Source organism: Diaphorina citri, unplaced genomic scaffold, assembly GCF_000475195.1.
Source record: "Diaphorina citri unplaced genomic scaffold, Diaci psyllid genome assembly version 1.1 scaffold1027, whole genome shotgun sequence".
Lineage (NCBI taxonomy): Eukaryota > Metazoa > Arthropoda > Insecta > Hemiptera > Psyllidae > Diaphorina > Diaphorina citri.
In genome coordinates, this window is record NW_007378457.1 from 78,234 (window position 1) to 101,338 (window position 23,105).

General features: G+C 39.7%; 3 protein-coding genes across 4 annotated transcripts; 1 reads left to right on the top strand and 2 right to left on the bottom strand.

Moving 5' to 3' along the window:
• Positions 1–153: 153 nt before the first annotated feature.
• On the top strand, positions 154–6,191 carry LOC103513795 (geranylgeranyl transferase type-2 subunit alpha). 2 transcript variants are annotated; one of them, XM_026826904.1, is made up of 9 exons: positions 154–289; positions 518–616; positions 871–1,186; positions 1,481–1,678; positions 2,103–2,353; positions 2,766–2,970; positions 3,313–3,447; positions 4,924–5,114; positions 5,467–6,191. In XM_026826904.1, the coding sequence occupies exons 1-9, from the start codon at positions 287–289 to the stop codon at positions 5,791–5,793; spliced, it is 1,725 nt and encodes a 574-aa protein (XP_026682705.1). In that variant the 5' UTR covers positions 154–286; the 3' UTR covers positions 5,794–6,191. The 2 variants fall into 2 exon arrangements, with proteins under 2 accessions (XP_026682705.1, XP_008476864.1); XM_008478642.3 differs by having other exon boundaries at positions 5,587–6,191.
• LOC103513799 (alpha-methyldopa hypersensitive protein-like) lies at positions 6,108–18,587 on the bottom strand. The gene is made up of 8 exons (XM_008478646.3): positions 18,460–18,587; positions 9,119–9,518; positions 8,629–8,742; positions 7,963–8,082; positions 7,362–7,640; positions 6,684–6,913; positions 6,298–6,397; positions 6,108–6,143 (listed from the first exon to the last, which is right to left on the bottom strand). Exons 2-8 carry the CDS (start codon positions 9,317–9,319, stop codon positions 6,108–6,110), a joined length of 1,080 nt encoding a protein of 359 aa, XP_008476868.1. The 5' UTR covers positions 9,320–9,518; positions 18,460–18,587.
• Positions 11,760–14,699, bottom strand: LOC113469315 (alpha-methyldopa hypersensitive protein-like). The gene is made up of 3 exons (XM_026826903.1): positions 14,666–14,699; positions 13,688–13,962; positions 11,760–13,142 (listed from the first exon to the last, which is right to left on the bottom strand). The coding sequence occupies exons 1-3, from the start codon at positions 14,697–14,699 to the stop codon at positions 12,621–12,623; spliced, it is 831 nt and encodes a 276-aa protein (XP_026682704.1). The 3' UTR covers positions 11,760–12,620.
• Positions 18,588–23,105: the final 4,518 nt, after the last annotated feature.

Below are 23,105 nucleotides of genomic sequence, written 5' to 3' on the forward strand. Positions count from 1 at the left end.
AGACCGAACCGGGACGGGAGACGGGACATAAATCGGGAGAGGGAGAAAAAAAAAAAAAGTTTTTTGGCTGTACCGTACCGTGCCAACGAGGGAAAAACTTATCAAATTCACAAAGCGCGAAAATTCAAATAATTTGAAAATTTTGAGAAAAAAAAAAGTTATCAGAGAAACACTGCCACTGGTGCCACTTTTTCTATCACCTATTTCAAGATATTTTTCTATCTTTAAAAATAGGTGTGTGATAGTTTTACCTGATAAGAACCAAGTAGAACGTAGATTCTTCAACATGGTAAGCAAGAGGCCATTGTTTTAGCTTTCTTGGAACAAGAGGAATTTTATTGATTTTCAGCATGAATGTTACAAAGAATAAAGACTTGTTCATAGAATTGAACCACCAACCTCTAGATCCAAATTCACCAAAGTCCAAACAAGCCACTACACTGTTATTAAGGCTGTTAATTGAATGACTACCTTCTTAATGAACTTTGATTAATAATTCTGTTTTTTTTTTTTCTAGCATGGAAGAAAAAAAGAGAGTGTTTCTGTTCAGGAAGCAAAAAAGAGATCAGCCAAAGTAAAATGGTACCACAACCTAATGGAAACCATATTTGAAAAGGTTTGTAGCTATTATCTACATCTTGGTTATTTCCTTTTTGTTCAGTGGACCTTTTCCTCCTAAAAATTAGCTTGTGTTTTTACAAAACAGATTATTTTTTTATTATTATTATTTATTTATTTAAGTGTGCTAAAACAGGTTAGTGAATTATGCAGAAGTAGAACATTTGCAAGTGCTTTTAACATGGGAAAAAAAAAAAAAAATGTATCCATTTCCAATTTATTTTATAAATACTGCATTTGGCTTATTTCCAGAGAAAGAACCAAGAGTATGATGATGAAGCTTTGTCACTCACATCAGAAGTTCTGAGAAACATTCCCGACATCAACTCCCTATGGAATTACCGCAAAGAAGTCCTACTACACATGAAAGCAACCCTGGCAGAAGAAGAACTTCACGAGCTTGTTGACCGGGAACTTAAATTGACCAAAGATTGTCTCCTCGCACAGCCCAAATCTTATGGGACTTGGTTTCAACGCTGTTATGTGTTGGATCATATATCACGAGCACCTAATTATGAAAAAGAGTTGGAGCTATGTAACTATTATTTGGAGCTAGATGAAAGGAATTGTGAGTTTAAAATTTTAAATGATTGGTTTAGTTGTTGTGTTGAATTATCATGAAGGGTTAAAAAGGAAATAATTATTTCTCATTACCTTGTATAGGTTTCCTATTTCCTATACATACATAACAGTAATAAAAAGTTTTTTTTTTTTTTAAGATATTGTACTAACAGACATTAGAAGGGCTATAAATTCAAAACTGCAAGAAAATCATGCTTTTTTTTTCTAGATAATTTTCTAATGGTATTTGTGAAAGAACAATATTATATATAATTATAATTAATTTTCTCTTTTTTCCCAGTCCACTGTTGGGATTACCGCCGCTACGTGACAGATAGACACAAGGTGGCACCCCTAAAGGAGCTCAACTATTCTACGGAGAAGATTGAAGCCAACTTCTCCAACTATTCTGCATGGCACTACAGAAGCAAACTACTGCCTCTCCTCTATCCTGATCCTAACAATCATCTGCCCATAGAACAAGATAAATATGTCAATGGTATGTTTCTAATGAAGTAAAGTATTTTATTATTGTGTGAACATAGAAGAGGAAGATAATCCCTGCTTTTCTTGCTGTGGAAACTTCAGTTCCCCTTAAAACTTTGATTTTTTTTTTAATTTTTATTTTACTTTAAGGTGCCTAAATTCTTTACATCCTTGGAAAATTTTGATCAGAAAAATTCTGCCTTGACTGGGATTTAAACCCAAAAACTCTGGGTTGAGAATCAGTATTCTTGACCCTTCATCATACCCCTCCAGCATACTTTTTTTTTTAAAAACTTTTTTTTTTTAGAATTGGTCTTGTTTTTGTTATTTAATTTGCATTGTTAATATAATTGACCTATAAAAATCACGTTTTGTTAATTGTCCAATAATTCCAATGGATTGAAATTGAAAAATTAAATTTTCTATTCTCCTTTCAGAATTTTCCATGGTAGAGTCTGCCGTGTTCACGGAGCCCAAAGACCAGAGTGCCTGGTTCTACCAGCGGTGGCTCCTAGGGGAGCGCACATCCCCGGTGCAAATAATCAGTGCTGGAGTTCTGCCGAGTGGAGTGACATTTGTTACGTTCAATCAACTCGTGGATCTGACATCGACGTCGCAGATTAAAGTGGATTCCAACGTCCTGATGTCGTGGACGTCGCTCAACGGTGCGAGTCGCTCGTTTATCTGGGTTAGATTTTTACTTTCCTTATCCTGTCCCTATAGGAATTACATATCAGGTCTTTTTTTTTTCAATATGTTTGATAGAGGGAACTGTAACTGCTAAGGTCTTATCGTCCCGAAATCGAAGAGAAAAGGAAGACAGGATAGGAAAAAGCCAGCGTTTCTGAGAACGAATTTTATCCCTTTAGGATAAAATGCGCCCCGGGCGGGAATCAAACTAGCGACCTAGCGCTTACAAGGCAGACGCGCTACCAACCAAGCTAACTAGGGTGGCAAGATTTTATTTATTCCTTCCACTTGATGTCAAGAAAATTAATAAATTTAACAATAGGTACGTACCTACATCTCTTCCCTTTATAAACTTCTTTTAAAAAAGCACAATCTTCCCAGTCATTTATTACCTTCCTCCCACGTTTCAGTTATCATCAGACAAGCATTCCTCCAAGGAGCTGAAACTATTCATAGAGGGAGCGTTGATACAAGAGATAACTCTAAACAAGGAAGATGTATATGTATGTGAGAACTACACATTCTATGCTCCCCTCAACCAAGATTTGTCTGAGGAAGTAAAGAAACAGTCCAACTCCATTCAGACTCTCATTGATATGGAACCTGAAAACAAATGTAAGCCTTGTAATTATTACTAGCTCTGGACCGCGTGTTTGATTCCCGCCCAGAGCGGATTTTATCCTAATCCTAAACAGATGAGGTTCGTTTTCGGAACGGCTGGCTTTCTCCTATCCTGTCTTCTTCTCTCTTCGACTTCGGGACGCTAAGACCTCAGCAGTTATAGTTCTACCAAAGAAAGAAAGAAGACCATCCCTATAAGCGCTACATCGCGGGTTCGATTCCCACCCGAGATAGATAAGTTTCGTTGACGAAACGGCTGGCTTTCTCCTCGATCAGCATGGACTTAATGGGTCTTTAGCCGACAGTATAAATAAGTCTTCTCTGTTTTGGTTTCAGTCGCCCTTCTCACGAGCATAACGTTGTTGCAACATTTACACCCTGGATCGTCAGATTCAAATGAGATCATATTGAAACGATTTGATCTGCTCAAAACATTGGATCCCCTGAGACTGAATTACTACAAAGATAGTGGTGAGTTTTGTTCGGTTTATTTTGTTCTTTTTGTGTGTAAATAAAGTCTCCTTTTTTCCCTTTAGAAATTACTTTTAGGACCCTTAAGTCGGCTCTCAGTTAACCAACTCTACATAATATAGGAGACAAAAAAAGGTCCCGGGTTCGAATCCCACCATCGACAAAAATTTGTACTCGTTTTTCGATTGCAAATATTTCAACGGGTTACTTTCTGGTGTTCTCGTGTTGACCCAGCACCTAAATGGGAAGTATTGTGTCTCTTCTCGCCCATCTGATGAGAGGCATACTACGGGATGGGCATGCTACGGCACAGGCCACAAGCGTCTAATGTAGCAGTTGTTCCATTGCTACGAAATAAAAACGGCGGTGGAAGACTCACCTTGAAAAAAAAAACTGTGACTTCGTTTTGTGGTCACAAGATTTGCCCAGGAAACTAGTTGAACCTGCAACCTTCAAATTATTATCAAGACCTCTTTATTGTTCATAATTACATGTACACAAAATACAAGAATTACAAGCAAAGGGGCGAAATCACTGCCTAAAGCAATCTCTGACCATTCAACCCTAACCAGGCTGATTTCAAAATATTTCAACTAACGTTTGCACATGTGCACACACCTTCAGAGTAGAACTGTATATATAGCATAGAATTGAGTAGAATAGACTAGACTGTGTTTGAAACTTGCGGTTCTCACAGGAGAATAGAGTGTTTGTTTGTTTGTTTGTTTGTTTAGGAACAAACATGATGGAAACAAACATAAAAAAACATCCGGAGTTCCAATCAGCACCAGGACACATAAGGTACCGCAATTGCGTAAAATGACCGCTTTTTTACTTTCCTTATCCTATAGGAAGGAAAGTAAAAAGTAATGTATTTTGTGTAGGGAACTGTAACTGCTGAGGTCCCAGCGTGTATGAGGGAATGGGAATCGGGCTTTAATGGATAGTAAGGACAGTTCGGAATAGAAATAGAATTCTATTCGGGATGTTTTTTTTTTTTAAGAGGTGGAATCGAACCCGCGGCCTAGCGCTTACAAGGCAGACGCACTACCAACTAAGCTAACTAGGCTGGCTAATTCTATTCGGGATGTTGATTCTACAAAATGACACATAAACAAATCCACGTGGTGGTTGCCATGGCAACGAACGCTACATGGAATGACACCGCCAGTCATACTGTGATAGTCATTTAGTGATATAGTCGTATAAAGAGTGCTATAGTCATTTAGTGATATAGTGATAGATCTAAATGATGATGAGTTCATTAGTGCATCTTTTTAAAACAAAAAAAAAAAAAATATTATTTTTAATTATTTTTAAGACCTACAATTATTTATTTATGAGCGTGGCTTATCGTCCACAGAACTTCGATATCTCATTTTTATTTTACATTTCAAGGGGATAATGTTACCGTAAAACTGCTAGGGTTTTTACTAACGGGGCCCGATTTCGATTGTTCTCTTTCGATTGTTTCAGAAAGTAAATACAAAATAGAAACGTTCATTCAGACCAACCCGCGGGCCAATCAGATTACAAACCTGAGCAGTCTGCAACTTACTTCTATACATCACATGCATTGCTTTGCTCATTGTAAGCAAGTCGACCTGTCCAATAATCCCCTCACCAACAACTGCCTTCGTCATTTGACTCCGCTTGTAGCTTGTGAGGTAAGCCAAAATTGATTATTTTTATATGTAGAGGATTTGTTTTGTTTTTTTTTCTACATATAGAGGGAACTTTAACTGCTGAGGTCCTACCGTCTCGAAATCGAAGAGAGAAGGAAAAAAGCATAAGAGAAAGTCAGCCGTTTCGAGAAAGAAATTAAGTGTTTAGGATAAGTCTGCCTTAGGCTAAATTCCATGTGTTTTTAGCCCGTCCTTCCTTTATTATTATTTTCAGAGCTTGAAACTCACACACTGTTCTCTGTCCAGTCTACATGTGTTTCCTCATCTACCTAGTCTAGAGAGCTTGGATGTATCGCACAACGCTCCTAATATTATTCTCTGTGTATATTTTCAGAGCTTGAAACTCACTCACTGTTCTCTGTCCAGTCTACATGTGTTTCCTCATCTACCTAGTCTAGAGAGCTTGGATGTATCGCACAACGCTCCTAATATTATTCTCTGTGTATATTTTCAGAGCTTGAAACTCACTCACTGTTCTCTGTCCAGCCTACATGTGTTTCCTCATCTACCTAGTCTAGAGAGCTTGGATGTATCGCACAACGCTATTGATCATATCGAGGACAGTGTGTTTGCAAAGTACGAGGCGTGTGTTCAAGTTATCCTCACGGGAAACCCTGTATCTGCGGATATGGTGGTGAAACATTGCACTCTTGTTGTATGAGAGTGGCTCTGGATTTTGGGACCTGCTTATACTTCGAGTTTTTCCGTCATGGTGGAGGTTTGTTTTGTGCTGTGTCCTATGTTAAAATCAAATTACTTTAAGGAACGAAACTATTTGTTATGTTGAAAACATATATGAGCTTAGTAGCCTCCGTGGCCAAGTGGATATCACACTAGGCTCGTACTCCGAAGGTCCTGGGTTCGATTCCCGGCGTTGTCGAAGTTTTTTCGACTCTGTGCTTCGAGTTCGGGGTGCACTCAACTTTTTTTAAAAAGAAAAAACTTAAATGAGTTTTATGTTTGAATATAATTATTTTAGAGGTTGAGCAACGTTTTGCATGGTTGGCATCTCTGTATTTTTTGTTTATAGAATCATTTATTCGGACTGTTGACGGCTACGTATAGGTAATATTGTCTAGTTTATTTATTTTTTATTATTATTATTATTATTTTTTTTTTTTTTTTCATAATCGCAAAACATGGAAAAAAATGTCATAGAACTTACCATGTAGTCTGGAGACTGGGTGTTCATCGGTGCGTCTGTATGTTTCAGGTAGACCCTGTCTATGAAGAATGCGTTCATCAAATGGTTTGCGTCCTTCACCCTGTAAGAATTCAGAAATCAAGTCAGAATTTATCTTTTAAATTGGATTTATGACAATTTATGTAGGTAAAGATAGGTGTCACGAAATACCCCCTTTTTCATTGGCAGCTTCTGGTACTCACATAGGTATGTCAACACGTAAACACTCCAATATTAAATTTATGATTGGAGAGATGCGTACATCTGGTAAATTCCTTGCTAAGAGCGATATCCATCTGATGAGTTCCTATTTCCTACATATGTATAACAAAATCCATCCTAGTGTGCTCAAAGTTGTCTAAACTTACCACATTGCCGAGCAGTCAAAGTTGACCAGGAGCCATTTGTGTGTGTTGAAATCAAACGAGTCCACATATTCAAGTCCGCGCTTCAGGTGTGCATATTCTGGTAGTAAAAGTGCCGATCCAGCATAGGCGGCGTCAACGTGTAACCAAATGTTGTACTCTTGACAAATGGGGCCTAACTCTTCCAGATTATCAAACGCGCAGGTCCCGGTGGTGCCCAAAGTTGCGATTAACTGAAACATGAACGAGTTTTAGGTCAATGTCGACTCCAGGATCATGTTAAAATGTTTGTTGTATGCGGAGTGCGGACTGTTCCCGGGCAGTCTTCTAGCATTCTCAGAGGGTGGTCGTGGTCGGCAAGAATTGTTCCACAACGAAGCGAAAACTTTTCATAAGGCCAGTAGAGTTTTATCCTCAGCACTACCTAGGAGAGTCACCTAGAGGGCCGACTAGGACAACTGTTTCGAAAAAGTTAGTTCTCATCAGCTGATTATAGCCCCTTCGGTAGCTATCGGAAATTCAACCTCTCACCCAATGGCAAGAGTCTGGAATCTGGATTATACGAGGTCCGTACATAGCCAGTCGAGCAACTGTCCTCGTTGTCTAGCTCTAGCACATCGCATAACTATTTCAACTTCGTGACATCCATTAAAAGAAATGCCTTTTAGGACGTCTACTTACACAACAAGGGATCAAGCCTTTGGCGAGATCTTCTTTGACCGCGGTCAGCAATGCATCTCCCCTTAGCACACCATTGTCATCTGATCTGAGCTGCCTCACTGGGACATCTCCAATGATGGCGGATTTCTCCACACTCGAGTTTGATTGGTCAGAAGTGTACGCCACCAGTTTGTTGCGGATGTCGTTTTCGGTGAGGCTTGGATTTTTGGATTGCCAGTGATTGATCATTTTCCGTTTGGCCACCAATATGCTGACCAGGGTGGCCTCGCTTGCTGTGCTCTGGAATGAGAACATATTTTTGGAAGATTATTTGATAAAGAGAACTGTAACCTGGAACAATATAACTGTATCTTTCCGAAATCGAAGAAAGACAGGAGAGGAGAAGTCAGCCATTTCGAGATCAAACCTTGTCTATTTACAGTTTACAGAATAAAGTTTGCCCCGGCGAGAAACAAACCTACGACTACAAGGCAGGCGCGCTAGCCTCCAAGCTATTTCGACTGTTTAGGATAAAGATCGCCCCGGGTAGGAATCAAACGCGCGACGGAGCACTATCCTCCAAGCTGTCAGACAGTCTAACTAGGTTGGTTCTCATGTTTACCTGAATAATACCACCGCCAGGTCCTGGGGAACAGTTGAGGAACTCTTCGGGTAGTCCTAGAGCTTTGCCCAACCAATTCATGACCAATACTTCCAGCTCCGTGCAAGCTGGACTGGAGAGCTGGAAGAAAACCAAACGGGGAGATATGAATGGAGAAATACGGCAGAATCTGCTGAATGATTTGAGTTTTCAAGATTCGACAATAAGTACCAGCTACAGTAGTTACCGCTGTCAGGTTCTTTGAAAAGAAGATTTGGCATTGACCGTACTAGCAATCAGTAAGTTTCTTTGAAAATGCCCAAGAGGTAGATTTGGTATTCACCGTAGTTCAACTTGGAACGCTTCTCTGCAGCAGATTCCAATTCTTACCGCTGAGTCCGCTGACCAATACCTGCACTAATGCCGGCCAATCACTATTTGACAGACCGCGGTCTTCAGACAGTCAGAACGTATGTGGCGGGAAAAGCTTCAGAACTAGGTTTCTCAGACGGTCTGAGTGACCTAGGTCTGAAGCTTTTTTCGCCACACACATTCCGACTAACTGACCGGAGCTACGTCTGTCAGACGGTCTTGGCATAACTGGCCGTCATAATACATCCACCGATCCAATAATTCCAATTTCCAATAAGTAATCCCCTAGGATTCTATACACTAGTGTACACTTACCCAGCTGAATCCTATCAGGCCAAACGCTCCGCTCAGCATATCACCCACTATGGAAGGATATGAGGAACCAGTTGGGAAGTAGGCGTTGAACTGGGGAGACTGCCAGTGGGTTATCTGAAATCAGAACAAATGAGTTGTCACAAAAGATCCAACCAGGTCGCAGTGACCAAGGGCGTTTATTAAAGCCGATGGCCCTACTTATATCAATACGAAAACAAATGAAATTCATCTGAGATTACTGAGTGGAACGTCAAGAACTTTCCTCAAAACAGTGAAACTAAAGGAATCCACCATTGGTTATCTCAATGAGGGCTCTATCTTTCAAACCTCCTGTGTGTGGAGTACAGTATTGACTACTGAGCCTTCCTTTCCTTTGTAGTATTCTTTCGAGTCAACCATCAACGCGCCGTTTCTATCACGAAGTTTCTATCGCACCAAAGTTCTGTAGTAATTTGATCCATTGAAAGATACAAAGGCCTCCAACACTTACCCCGGGCATGATAACCGTGTTCATGTCTCGCATGATGTGTCTCCAGTCTTCTCCCTCCTCTGGCATTTCCCCGGGCACCAGACTTGCCAGGTATCCTGGCTCTACACTGGGCAGTACCGGTCTCTCCCGTATGTTATCCACATAGTCTGCTATGAAGTCGATAGCGGCTTTGCCAAACTCACGGAACTCCTCACTATTCATTATGACTTTGGTAAGTCTTTATAGTACAGACTTTTTGGTCGGTGGGGTGAAATCACAGATACTTTGGGGGTGGAGTTACAGGTGATGCTTTGGTAAGTGGGATGGAGTTGATTATTAGATCAGAAGCTATGATGAGAGTGATCAGATTTTCAGAATGCCCGCGAAAACTCTTGTTGCCGGGAACTTCGTTATGGTCCAACTGTAACAAAAGAAACGCGTTGAAGAGAATTCTAATGAATCTGAGGATGGAAATCACAAATTTATGTACCTAGATGCAAATAATATGGAGTTTGAAGCTCGCACATAAAAAAATCACAAAATTATGTACCTAGATGCAAATAATATGGAAGGATAAGGAAAGTAAAAATTGCAACTCAGCTTGTTTCCGAGAGTTAAACTTACACCGAGTTTTAATTCACTTTGTGGCTCCGGACCTTAGAGCTCAGAGGAACGCTCAAACCCCTCTAGATTCGGGTTTTACGAATCGCGGAGTTTTTCGTAGCTACGCCTCTGGTGAGTTTTCCCGATTGTGTAACGAGAGATTTTCTAAGTGTCAGAGTAATCAAACAAGTGTGAAGATAAATCAGTCGAAAAGCAAAGAAATAAACTAAAACTCTTTTATGTTATGATAGCACGGCACGAACAACGTGATAAGAATATTATCTAAAGGTCCCTACACACTAAACTGGAAGATAGAGCGCACCACGTTCTATTCAAAAAACCGTTTTACGCAAGAAGGGCAAAAAATCCATATTTCCCTTTTTGCACCCAGCTCCTCAATTTTGGTCCGGGTGGAAATCAAACCGGAGACCTAGCAGTAGCAGTAACAAAGCAGACGGGCTACCTTCCAAGCTAACTAGGCTGGTGAATCCAAAACTCTTGGTTTGATTAGCAAAATCTGCAGTGGACGAAGTCCATCTTGTGCCAAATGTACGTATATCGTGTGTTGGTAGGTACTTAATAGAAATTTCAGCTTTCCATACCAAACAAGTTGGTAGTTATAGCCAAAAAACAAAAGGGGGTTCCATATTACCGACACTTCCTATATTAATATTTCTTTCTGCTAATAACTGAGCTTGCGGTCAAGAGGCTAATTATGCAGGTCCGTATTCATGGGCATCGATGAAAATAGATTACCGACCAAATATAGTTCCAAGTTGTTTTAAGACTTCTTCTAAAGAAAGGTTATTACTCACTCTACTCTTGGTAGCCATAAGATGGGCAAAGCTTTTACAAATGTGGGCCTCGTAATGACGCTACTAAATTGCAATGTCGTTCCTGGAACTCAAACCAAACCCCCGAACTACGAGTCCAATCTGTGCTACTGGGGCTGTCCCAATTCTAAATAATGAAAATCAACCTATGTAATATCTAGTTACCTAGGTATTTTGTTTCATTATCAGCCCCGGAAAAAAACCCCTGACGGTAGGTATTCTTTACCGCAAAATTTACCTAGAATATTATAAAATAATGAATGAATAATATTGGAGTTTTTCCAAAACCATCAGGAAAATTCCGATACAATCGAATACAGGTAATTTCAACCAAAAGAAAAAGCACGCACTTATATTTACCACGTGATAGAATGTGCTAGGGGGTGTGCCATGGTAATCAGGAAATATCGGTGTAAGTAATTAAGTAGGTATAAAAGCTATAAAGTTATGAGTGAAGGAATCTTTTATTCCCTCAGATTACGCCATGATAATTATGGCGTAATTTACGAATATTCTTCATTAAAAGCTCGTTTTCCTGGTGTAAAAATCTAACAAGCTGGGCCCGTCCCTCCGGGAATTATTTAGCCCGTAGTTTATTCGATCAGTACCTATGTACCTATACCTAATTTGTTTAATATTTAGTTCATTTCTTGTTCAGTTCAGTTCAGATTGTATCGATCTTCCATGTGGATAGAATCGGTATTTCTCTCCCATAAACCAAGATTCATTTGTACCTAAATGAGAAAGTATGTCAAATAAACCACGTAAATTCTGTAATACCTACACACAGAAGTTCTGAAAAGGCTTTCCTAATACGCTGCATAAAAAGTCAAAATATTACCTTATAAATTATTTATCTTTTACCTTTTTTACCTTTACCTACCTAGTTACCCCAATTTTCTTTAAAAGAATACGAAAATGTGAAACTGCGCCTTAGGGGAAAAATTGTTTAAATTGTAACGAATTGGCAGCTTATCCAAAAGGTTGTTAGGTATTGGGTATCCTGATCCTGTTTTCTAAGACCTCTCGTGTTTCGTGCACGCAAATGTCACAGTAGATCTAAAAAGATCTTTTATCTTTTAAGAAAGGGAGCAAACAGACGGAAAAAAAAAAAAAAAAAAAAAAAAAAAAAAAAAAGAAAATTTCAACTGTATAATGAATTAAATTTAAAAAAAACACGATTGCATGATAATTTTTTGAAAAAATCGTATTGTAAAAATATGGAATGGCTCTTATATTGATGAAAAATAAACGTGAAATGTGTAACAAACTTAAACTACAAAGCAAAAAGAAAAATAATAAATAGGTATTTCTGTAAGATATGTTTACTAGTAACCCTCGCATAGACAAGGTGGGGGTAAAATTACCCGCCTTTTGAAGAAGAAATTGTGTTTAGAGACAAAGTACAACCCCAAATCGACCAATTAAAATAGTCTTAAGTTTAAACAGTGTATAACTTTTTTATCCTATTTTTCATAGTCCTACAATCTACAATACATAAATTGTAACACCAAATTTTAAATGAGAAATATTTCCAGCAGATTTTTCATTTATATGGAGGCAGTACTTTATCTCCCCTTGGGAGTACAAGTTTTTGTGTCTGCGTTATAGCATGACCATTTGACCATCCCATAGTATGTTCATCAAATGGGCGAGAACAGACACTGCACTTTTGATGTAGGTTCCAAGTCAACACGAGAAAACCAGAAAGTAATATTTTCGTTGAAAATATTACTTTACTTTATTATTTTATTATTGAAAGGCTAACCAAAGGTATAGCAATAGAGTATGGTGGAGGGGCTTTGTTCATCGACCTGTCCTATAGGACAGAACGATAATGGTTATGTATGTATGTATGTATTGAAATATTTTCGTTGACTCTGGGAATCGAACCCAAGACCTCCTCTCTGCCAAGTTAACGCCTTACCACTGGATTGACAGGACCCCTAAAATATTTTATCAGTCGATCCGTATTTCATTGTTTGATCCGTATTTTGTGAACTGTGGTAATCGGAACCTTCTGCAGGGCAAGCACGTTACCACCCGTGTTCCTAGTCACTCATCTGTGACACTACTGTTAGCTCATCTTACTGTACTGTCAGAGGTTTGGCCACCGGTGGTGTCAGCTTCTGTTGTCCACAACCACCACTTGACTCCTCACCCAGCACTCCTCCTAGGGGAGTGTCCTCACTCCGCACTTCTTGTGGAGTGTCACTATTCAGAACAGTTTCAACGGGCCCAGAGTTCTTTCCCCCGGCGATTGCCTGAACATCCCCCATCAGTTCGTCAACGGGTCCAAGACTCTCTGCCCGGGCGACTGGTTGAATCTCTCCTAGAACTTGGTCAGCGGGACCAGAGCTCTCTGTCCCGGCGATTGCCTGAGCACCCCCCATCACTTTTCCGGCGGGTCCAAGACTCTTTCCCCGCAGCACTTCCTCAGTAGCGGTCCTTATCTCATTCCAACCGAGTTGAACGTCTGACTCTTCGGTCTGGGAACTACAGATGGCGAATCGCATGAAGAGGCGGTCCTGGAACGAGCCTTTGACGATGTAGATGACCTTCCTGGCGATGATTCGGTCATAGACCGCCTTGTTGAGGTCGTTGTCCCCCTGTGAATCATTGGATCATGAGAAACATGAATCATGATAGGACGAAAACATGAGAAATGATGTACAGGAGAATATATAGTCATGAAAGAGGTTGTCTCGTGTTTTTATACCCCCAGGTTTTGCTTCACTGTATAGCTGGAACATTGAATGTATTTGTCAGCAAAAGAAATTGACTGCTGCAGAAAAGGCTCGCAAGTTGATCGAGCGAAAGGAATTCGTCACTGTATAATTGCTGAGTTTTTTAGTGACGAAGGTTTTACCTTCCATTCGGCCACAAGCTTCCCGCCTCCTCACATTAACCTCACCCAACCTGAGTGAGACCGGGTAAAGCTAGCAGTATGCGATTATCCAGATGATCATCCATCCGGATACCAACCACGTGCAACATCGGTGATCCTCCGTAAAGTGGTGCATTCAACATGCTAGCGCCCGACCGCGCGCCGCGCCGCTTCGCTATAGATTTTGAAAATGCCAAAAAAGATTGTATTGTTTTGTACAAAGCTTATGGTACCAAAAAGGTTGTCCAACTTATCCCAAAACCTTACCTTCAGTCTGAAGCAAACCAGTCCCATACTGGGAGGACATACGAGCTCAAATCTATCGTCTTGTTCCACCAAATCCGCAAACTTTTTAGCCAATGAAATGTGTTTCCTCAAATATGCCTGAAGACCTTTGAGTCCGTACGATCGAAGGGTCATCCACAACTTGAGGGCTCGGAATCGACGACCCAGTGGTATTTGCCAGTGCTGAAAAAGAAAATGGAATAGAACAGTGGTTCTCAAACTTTTTTGGCCGCGGGGCACCAAGCAACTGCTGTAAACTCTACGGAGCACCCCCCCAACCCTTTAGGAATTTTTAAAAATAATTCGGAATGATTCGGAAATGTTCATTAGCGTACGCTTGAGTTCTTTCGGGCCGCAATATACGATATCTTCATGGAAAGCATTTCAGTTGTATGCTTATTTCTACTCAAAATCAAAAAATCAGTAACAAAGGGCCAATTTATTCCGTGGGACAACCTCTACCATTTAACAGTCATCTGATCTCAAGGCATTTCGCCATCGACTGTCAGGTATCAAGTTCAAGGCCTAGCGTGGCATCTTGCAGGATAATTGCTATCTTTAGAAGGAGGACTAGAAGATTAGATAAGGACTATAGAAGATTAGTTGTCAGCTCCCATGGCGTAGTGGTCACTGCGCTCGCCTTGCACGCGGGAGACCCGGGTTCGATTCCCGGCGGGGTCAAGAAATTTATATATTGCAAATGATTGATTCCGTGACTGGCTGATGCGGGGCATGCTCAGCCTCGTGAGGAAAATGAGTAGCTATGACATTTAAATGCGCATAGCGACCGGTGCCAGCATGGTAGGTAAACATTGGATGTTAGGATAATTGCGATATTGGGAAAAATCCTACAATGCTGCAGTGAGCACCAAAGTTGTGACATAATAACACAAAGAAACTACATTTACATTTACATAGAAGATTAGTTGATGTATTAATCCAATATCAGAAGCCAAACACCTTTCACTGCCACGGTATCACGTGAAGAATCCATGCCTATTCTATTCTATTCCTCATAACACCCATGCGTGCAAACCGCAATCAATTCAAACCTGACACCTGTATTGCTTAGGTAATTAGTTATAGTACTTGTAGTAGGCGTTACTTCTTTATTACAAGAGTCATGTGCTCATCCAGTGCTGTATGGTAGGAAACTTTTGTGAAGACTATAAAGAGAAGTACATATATTAAGTGCTCATCCAGTGCTGTATGGTAGGAAACTTTTGTGAAGACTATAAAGAGAAGTACATGTATTAAGTGCTCATCCAGTGCTGTATGGTAGGAAACACGGTTAATTCCAGGGTGCTATTCCCAGTCCAAGAAATTATCAAATGAGGAGACGCCATTTGTCAAAAACTTCCAATGGTTTATGTACAAGCGCTACCACGCCACCTATAGGTAAATTAAATTTTCCATTTTTCTTTATACTTTTAAGGAGTTTAAAGAAAGAAAAAAAAAGGTAAATTAAAAAAGCTGAAATGGTCTTCAAAAGAGGGGAGATCGTTGATTAGTTACTCAACTCGATATCCACAAGGTAGGTACGAGTAATACTGACAGATACGTTTCCAGATGTAAAATCCCTAGGAATGGACTCTGTCCATTAAAAAAAAGTTACAAGGGCGACCTATGACTTGTAGGTGTTCATAAGAACATCTACAAAGAGAGATTAAAGCTGGGAGCACAAAGAGAGTTTAAACTCGGTTTAGTTTAACTCTCGGATTAAACAATATGATCGGTTGATTTTTAAAAATAAAATAAATAAAAAAATCTGGTGTAAACATCACACGACTTTCCTTATTCTATTGAATGATGCTTATTTTTATGTTCTATAGTAACTTTTACAATATTTCTAACCGTTTAGTCAGTATAGCTGCAAACCGCCAAAAAACGGTCGAAAACCGCCAAAAAGCGGTCGAAAACCGCCAACCGCAGCACCTGTACATATTAACCAAGAGTTTCGTGTCGCATCCTTGTCACATTTGACAGTTGCATACCAAATTTCAAGTCTCTAGCTCTTACCGTTCTCGAGATATTTTGTTTATATTTTTAGACCGGATGCCATTGGCGGCCAGCTCCGCAAGTCGGACTTTTCCGCCAAAAAGCGCCGCCAAAGACGACTTTTTTACATTTGGCTAACTTTGAAACACCATCCAAGTAAGCACAACTCTATTGAACTGTTTATACTTACCTATTTGACTGACCACACGACAGTGCTTATGTAGGTATTATCAAAGCACGACGGTGCTTATTTTCGGTGTTCACAAATCTAAACCTCAAAACGTGAAAATGTTCCCACGTTGAAAATACCCAGGATCTGATCTATGATTTACATAATTACATTACATGAGCATTTTACATTTTATAATCTGAAATCTACAAAAAATATCCTAATACATTCTCCGCATCCAGAATTCTAGACTGTGTTTTAAAACACTGTCTGGAAGGTGTAATTTTAGGTTTTGATTAAAGCCGACTATTCTAATTATACAGACATATCCGAGAGCTACTCACTATTATCCGAGTTTTTCTTTTGTGTATGCGAACAATGCAAGAAGAATTATTGACCTTCCTTGAGAGACGATTGAAAAATTAGTGTGGTCTGCCACATCTGGTACTATCTGGTTTTGTCTATCAAGATGTTGTTGAATGTGTTTGATAAAACTTTGATAGGGGTTTAATATCACTGTGTATCGAGATTTTTACGGGGGTGTCACCCTCCATTCATTGGCAAGCTACCCGCTTCTGCTCATTAACCTCATCCTGTCTAAGTAGGGCCGGGAAAATCTCACTCTGTTTGAGCATACGGCCGGGCTCACCCTGCCTGGGTAGGGCCGAAATTGCCGGGAAAACCTCACCCTTCTCGAGTATAGAACCGGGAAAAGCAGCACGCGATTTGCCTGATGGTCAAATGGTGACCCATCCGTATTATACATAATAGGTACGTTAAAAACCTCCGTATTATACGTATTATACTTATACAATCACGCATAACGTTTCTTCACTTCAGTGGTCCATTGGAAACTGGTGCATTCAAAGACTGAATATCCTGATGTAAAGTTCTTCCGCAGTATCCCGAACACATAGGGCACAGAAAGCTTTTCCTAAAGCTCTCGTAAATAGTGCGCAGCGTTAAGTATGCCAGCCACTCACTATCAGGTAGACCTGACAGGCGGACCTGATCAGGTGTACCTGATAGTGAATGGGTAGCCTTAAAGCTCTCGTAGATCAGGAGGGAAAGGGTTTCGGAAGGATATGCAAGTTTTGGAATTAAGGACCTCCAGGCCATCTTGAGATTTCAAAGCCAGGGACATCGCCCTTGATATTGAAACAGCTGATTACACCACGGGGTACCTAGGTATCACGTGCGGGTGGCCTAGCTATCTTTCTTATTATCTTTCTCACTATCTACCTATCTGTTTATTATCTTCATAGGCATCTTATCTAGGGAGGTATCTATCTAGGTATAACTTCTGATCTTCTTTTCAAAAAGAACTTCGGCATTCTATCGTCAATCTTGAGGCTATCTAAAATTTCAAATTGAATTTAAGATGAAACATTGTTGCTTTTTATTTTCGGTATTGGTTAGAGATGGACTGTGAATCCGGAGGTTGCTGGTTCGAGTCCAAGTCACACAATTGAGCACATTGTTCGAGGAACCACCGTTGTGACAAGTCTAGGGATTGCAATGCGGGATCCCGCAATCCCGCGGGATCCCGCACCTTTTTCCAATCCCGCAATCCCGCAGTTTTTAGCTGCTGGATTTGCGGGATTTGCGGGATTTTTCGGAATTAATGGATCCATGAATTAAGATAAAAATACCACAAAGAAAAGGTTTAAAATAGGTCGAATAACCCTTTTTTTATGAACTCTACAGGCACCTTGATTTTTCTGTCCAGGTAGTCTGGTTTCAAGTAGTGTTTCTTTTGTTCTCCTGATTTGAAAGGATGATATTGGTCTTGCAAATCTTGTATTTCTATCCATTCCTCCTACATCCGTTGAAGCAGAAAGAGCTTTTTCAGCCGCTGGTTTAATATGTTCTCACTTGAGGACCAGACTGTCAGACCAAAGTTTGTCAAGTTTATGCTTTCTGAGATCTCACTTTCACATGAACAAATGAAGACCATCAACTGACCATGGACCATGCCTACATATTGACTAAGATATAATTCATTTGACAATTTTTACCTACTTTCAAATTTCAATTCTGTTCTGTTTGTTCTGTTTACTTGAATTCATGTTCTGTTTGTTTAATGCTACCAACTAAGCTAACTAGGCTGGCTGAAATAACTTTTGAGTTTGATCTTAGCATTCTTAGCTGAAGTTTAGAAATAAAGATTTTATTGGACTGGACCACAGTTTACATACGAGTATCTCAATATTTGAGGGAACAGAACAGTTAGCCCAGTGGTAACGCGTTTGCTTGCCATGCAGAAGGTACCGGGTTCGAATCCCACCATCGACTAAAAAATTACACTCATATTTCGATTGCAAATATTTTTCAACGATTTACATTCTGGTGTTCTCGTGTTGACCAAGCACCTAAATGGGAAGTATTAGTATTGTGTCTCTTATCATCATCGCCCACCTGATGAGGGACATACTACGTTGTTCCATTGCTACGGAATAAAAACGGTGGTGAAATACTCATCTGTTTTTTTTTTTTACAGGATCTTTTAACAAAAAAAAAGTTATTTCCATTTCTTAAACAATATTAAAAAAGTTCGAACTCGTAATAAAAAACTAAACAAACTTACCTTTTCCTCTAACAATACCAGTAGTGGTAAGTCCGCTACCGGGAAGTTCTAGATTACTACTGAGTTACTGAGGTCTTGTTGATGTCGATCTGCAATTGAGATGCGCACTCCAAATCGCGTTGTTTCCATATACATAGGTAAGAATGAGAGATACCAAACCGAGTGCTTTGGGCTACTATCAGTAGTATAGATGAGCGATTTCCAACTTCCATGTGTATGCGGGCCACATGCTGCATTGGCAGGTACTTCGCGGGCCACATACCACATACACAGGTTAGGAGGCCCCTATCCAGGATTTTCTTGAAGTCGGGGGGGTGGATGCTCCACATCTTTGGCGTACACCCCATAGCAAAAATGAAGCCCCAAGAGGCCCATCCAAAAAGCTTCGCTAGCCACAAAAATGGTCTGGCGGACCACATGTGGCCCGCGGCCCGCTGGTTGGAAATTGCTGGTGCAGATACTAGATACCTAGCTATTACTATTTACATATTATCTATATACCTAGGTATCAATATAGCTAACCATACCATAGTCAATAGTAGATACGTATACTTAGGTAATCCATCACTCCATCAGTATAGGTACCTAGAAAACTAGCTCTTTGTAAAAACCAGGTATATCCGTATATGTGAGCCTAGGTCAGGTACGCTTCTAGATCTCTAACCCTCTGTCCTATGTGAGCGGGTAAGTTTTCGCGTTTCTTGCGAGACGAACCATTTTCTGAATGCCTAATTTGGGCGAATGGCCTGCTTTGGGTATCATAGGTAAATACGCAACCCACAGAAACTCTATCGATGATTTCTACATTCGCTTCTCGCTATACCTATTTTTTGAGCATAAGAAAATCGCTTTCACTTATCTCGCAGAATCACGCACACATAGGACACAGAAAGCGTTTGATGGAAGAAGGGCGTAAGTCGGAAAACTGTGTTTTGAGAAAAATAGCTTCAAAGTTTTTGACGTTCTTTCCTGGAAAAATGGTTAGTGTTAGTAGTAGACCGGCCGTTAAGGGCTAGCGTTTTTTTTTTTTAAAAAAAAACGTCCACCCGCAAAGTCTTGTTAATATTTGGCATCCGGGCCAAATCGATGGCAAATGGGTAGGGGAATATTTTTAGAATTACTTCAAATAGAAAGAAAATCGCAAAGAAAGAGTTTCGGTCACCTTTGGCGGGGGTTTAGGTGATAAATACCTATGTTGCCCCTTCAATTGCATAAGTGCGGGATCCCGCGCTGGATCCCGCGGGATTGGCCAAATCCCGCGCGGGATCCCGCGGGATTGGAAACGTGCGGGATTTGCGACCCCTAGACAAGTCATAAAAATATGAGTACCTAATTTATTTAAGACTAACTGATACCTTGAAATTTACTTGAGAAAAAAAAGTTACAAGGGGGGCAATTTTTTGGAGTAAGCCCCCGCGGCCCGGTTAGACTGTAAACACAGCCCTGGTTTTTTCTTACCTACACTGGTGGTGAGTGAGGTAGGTAAGTAGGTACTGATCTATACCTACTATCAGCTAAATATAAGCTGAGTCATCAGGTAGAATTCAAGTTGAACAAATATGTCTGTATCTTAGTCTGGACTGAAATTTCCTACAATCTACAATCCTATATGATTGAAGTTTGAGTCGGTCTATTTGGAAATTACGTAATGGGAAATCACGAGCTATGCATAAAGTTCGCAAAATTTTGCATGGTATTTCCTCTATGGAGAATACCTACCTATTATTTCTGGTAAATTCTAAAACACCTACCTATCTACCTATTACCCCGCTGATTCAGGGAATGGAGCAGTTGCAAATGGGTAAAAAGTATAAATAAATGGTCGATTCCCATGTAAAAAGTTGGGAAAAATCCAAATCTGAGGTCAAAACTCCGAAAAAGTAACTTTAAAAGGTCGAAAATTCAATTTTTAATTGCCGCTTTATGTTTGTGCGTACTGAGTAGATAATTATTTATTATTATCTTTGTTTATGCCGCGATTTTCGAGGTACCTTAGATCTAAGTTAGTCTGTGTCGCGATTTTCCTAACGTAGTACATACATAGGTACGTAAGTGCGTATATTTCAATTTTTGATAAACCTTTATTTTATTGTTTATAATTTTGTTTACAATACAATATAAGTACATAATATAATAAGTACATAATTGGTTTTGGTTTTGGTATTTTTGTAAGTTTTGTAAGATTGGAATTCATGGCCGGAGCCAAAATGTAAATAATAAATAACCTTTGTTTTTTTTTTTTTTACTTTTTTTAAAGAGGTCTGATAGAGGGAACTGTAACTGCTGTGATCTTATCGTCCCGAAATCGAAGAGAGAAGGAAGACAGGATAGGAGAAAGCCAGCCGTTCCGAGAACGAACATTATGAGATTAACGTTTGATTTCTCTAAACGTGATACCATCTTCATTCTGGCTGGGTCAAACAATATACCGTACCTTCATCCTCAATTACTGAATTTGATTTTCATTAGATTGAAAAACGTTTTTGCCAAGACAACTGTAACTTGATTTCTCTAAACGTGATACCATCTTCATCTTGGCCGGGTCAAACAATATACCGTACCTTCATCCTCAATTACTGAATTTGATTTTCATTAGATTGAAAAACGTTTTTGCCAAGACAACTGTAATAATATCTAGTGTACCACATATGTATCACACAGGCTTACATTTTTCTAATATTTTTGCCACCAATATATCTATTTTACAGCTTAGTCGCATATATAATTTTAAGTTTTTCGACAGCAACTTTTTCTTATCGCGCCACATGTTTACTAGGCATGGCCTTCACCTTAATTCCTATGGAAAGCACAATGTGTGTAAAAATCTTAAGCAAGCCATTCTTTGTAATTTGTACCCTATGAACTTGTCTACATGCCCTGGCTATTCTAATCAATCTCAAACTGTATCTTTTCCAGGTGTTGCACTACAAGCACGTTCCAGGCTGGCCGGAATTAAGGTCCATAAATTTCTGGCCTGACCCAGAAGGGATGTGAAAGTGAAAAATCCAGCATACCTATTTTAAAGTGCGTTCTTTTTTAGGCCCAAAGTACTCATCAGATCTCCTTAATACCATTTTTATCCCTGTCAAAAAAATAAGAAAAATATTTTTTCGAGAGCTCGTCTCTAAAGGCTGTTTGAAGCTCATCATCCGATGAAATCTCCTCTTGTTCAAGTCCGATTTCAGTTTTGACAGCAAGCAATAGTTACTAAGAGACAATGCTTTATTGTGGAGGGGTTGAACTTCTTTTAGAAATCCCCACTCCTTCACAGTAGTCTTTACAAGAATAAGTGTGAGACCAGAAATGTTGTCCTGAATGAGACAAATACTTGCAGTTACATTTCCACAGCCTCTTTCAACGATGGAAGCTTCCGGTTTTCGTATGCATCAAGCCTAATGTCTGACCTTTACAGCGGTACTACTTTCATTGAAATCCATCAACAGGATCTCCTGTAAATCTCAAATGAATGACATCATGGCTTTGTATGGCTGTATGAAGATGAACCTTTATTTTGCACAACATTTTTTCATCAGGTTTTGAAGACTCCTTCAACTCGATTTCGAGCAGAGGATCATATTAAGGGACCACTGTGGCATATCTAGTTGGAATTGGGTCCAAAAAAAAAAATTTGGTTCAGAGTTGTGCTAGTTTAAATACCTTGAAATTTTTCACCATGTCGATCTTGAAAAAACTTGATTCTAAACACCCCCGACTCGTCATTTTTAAATCACCCTCAGATTTTAACCGAATGGAATTTTTGGACGATCTCTTGCATACAATCATCAAAGAACACTATAAAAATAATAAAAACATTACGGCTCCCTTTAAACTGCCTCTAAGTAGGTTAGGCCGGAAACTTATGGACCTTACTACGTAGAATCAGCTAGTTAGGTATAATAGATACCTTCCTAAGTAATCTTGTTAAATGAAGGCTCAGTATTTTATGATGCTTTCAAAGCTCGAGCCTCATAATTATTGCCTTTTTTCAAAGCTATACCTACAGGTAATTACCTACCTACCTACCTACCTACCTACCTACATGTAATTATCTTCATAGGCAGGAGTGTGTTAAGTGATAATGATAAACAACTATTAAACCAATAATTTACATGCATCACCTATACTCTGGTAAGACCGACACTTTTATTAATCAAAACACAATAACCATTTGTGTTACAGAGGTGCGATTTTTTTCACCTGTAGGTAGGTACCTACTCTGATAACTTTATATCTTGGGAACGGTTTTTAATTTCGGGTTTTTCCGATTTTTCCCAGTATGCAGGAAAAATAAGGCATCCAATGGTGCACTGAGAAAAAAAACTAGGGTGCCGGCAGCCCAATCGGGTGACTGGGTTCGGGCACTCTAATATTGAACTCTATATCGGGAAGCTCGACACTATAATATAGCATTCCAACAGCCTGAATCAGGGGCCTGAATCAAACCCATCAAAAATAGAGTTTTTCCACCCTAAACTTGTGGCACCCTGTCACATTTTTTTTTTTTTTTTCTTTCTCAGTGTGAAACCTGCATCTTTCTATCCCATTTGTGTACATGAGTCAGTCAGTCGGTCAGTGAGTGAGTCAGTTTTACAAGGGGCTGTATTAAGTTTAGATTCAATCGAAATACCATAACAGATTAACAGAGT

What these genes read in the sequence shown, in the direction of transcription:
- LOC103513795 (XM_026826904.1), top strand. An exon ending in GGAGCTAGATGAAAGGAATT is followed by an intron (nt 1,187 to 1,480) that starts GTGAGTTTAAAA and finishes CTTTTTTCCCAG; the next exon opens with TCCACTGTTGGGATTACCGC. An exon ending in GAATTACTACAAAGATAGTG is followed by an intron (nt 3,448 to 4,923) that starts GTGAGTTTTGTT and finishes CGATTGTTTCAG; the next exon opens with AAAGTAAATACAAAATAGAA.
- LOC103513799 (XM_008478646.3), bottom strand. Translation starts at nt 9,319, where the DNA reads ATGAATAGTGAGGAGTTCCGTGAGTTTGGCAAAGCCGCTATCGACTTC. An exon ending in ACACGGTTATCATGCCCGGG is followed by an intron (nt 8,743 to 9,118) that starts GTAAGTGTTGGA and finishes TTCTGATTTCAG; the next exon opens with ATAACCCACTGGCAGTCTCC. An exon ending in GCCTGATAGGATTCAGCTGG is followed by an intron (nt 8,083 to 8,628) that starts GTAAGTGTACAC and finishes GTTTTCTTCCAG; the next exon opens with CTCTCCAGTCCAGCTTGCAC.
- LOC113469315 (XM_026826903.1), bottom strand. Translation starts at nt 14,699, where the DNA reads ATGGATTCTTCACGTGATACCGTGGCAGTGAAAG. An exon ending in TGATACCGTGGCAGTGAAAG is followed by an intron (nt 13,963 to 14,665) that starts GTGTTTGGCTTC and finishes TGCTCCGTAGAG; the next exon opens with TTTACAGCAGTTGCTTGGTG. An exon ending in TGGTTTGCTTCAGACTGAAG is followed by an intron (nt 13,143 to 13,687) that starts GTAAGGTTTTGG and finishes AATGATTCACAG; the next exon opens with GGGGACAACGACCTCAACAA.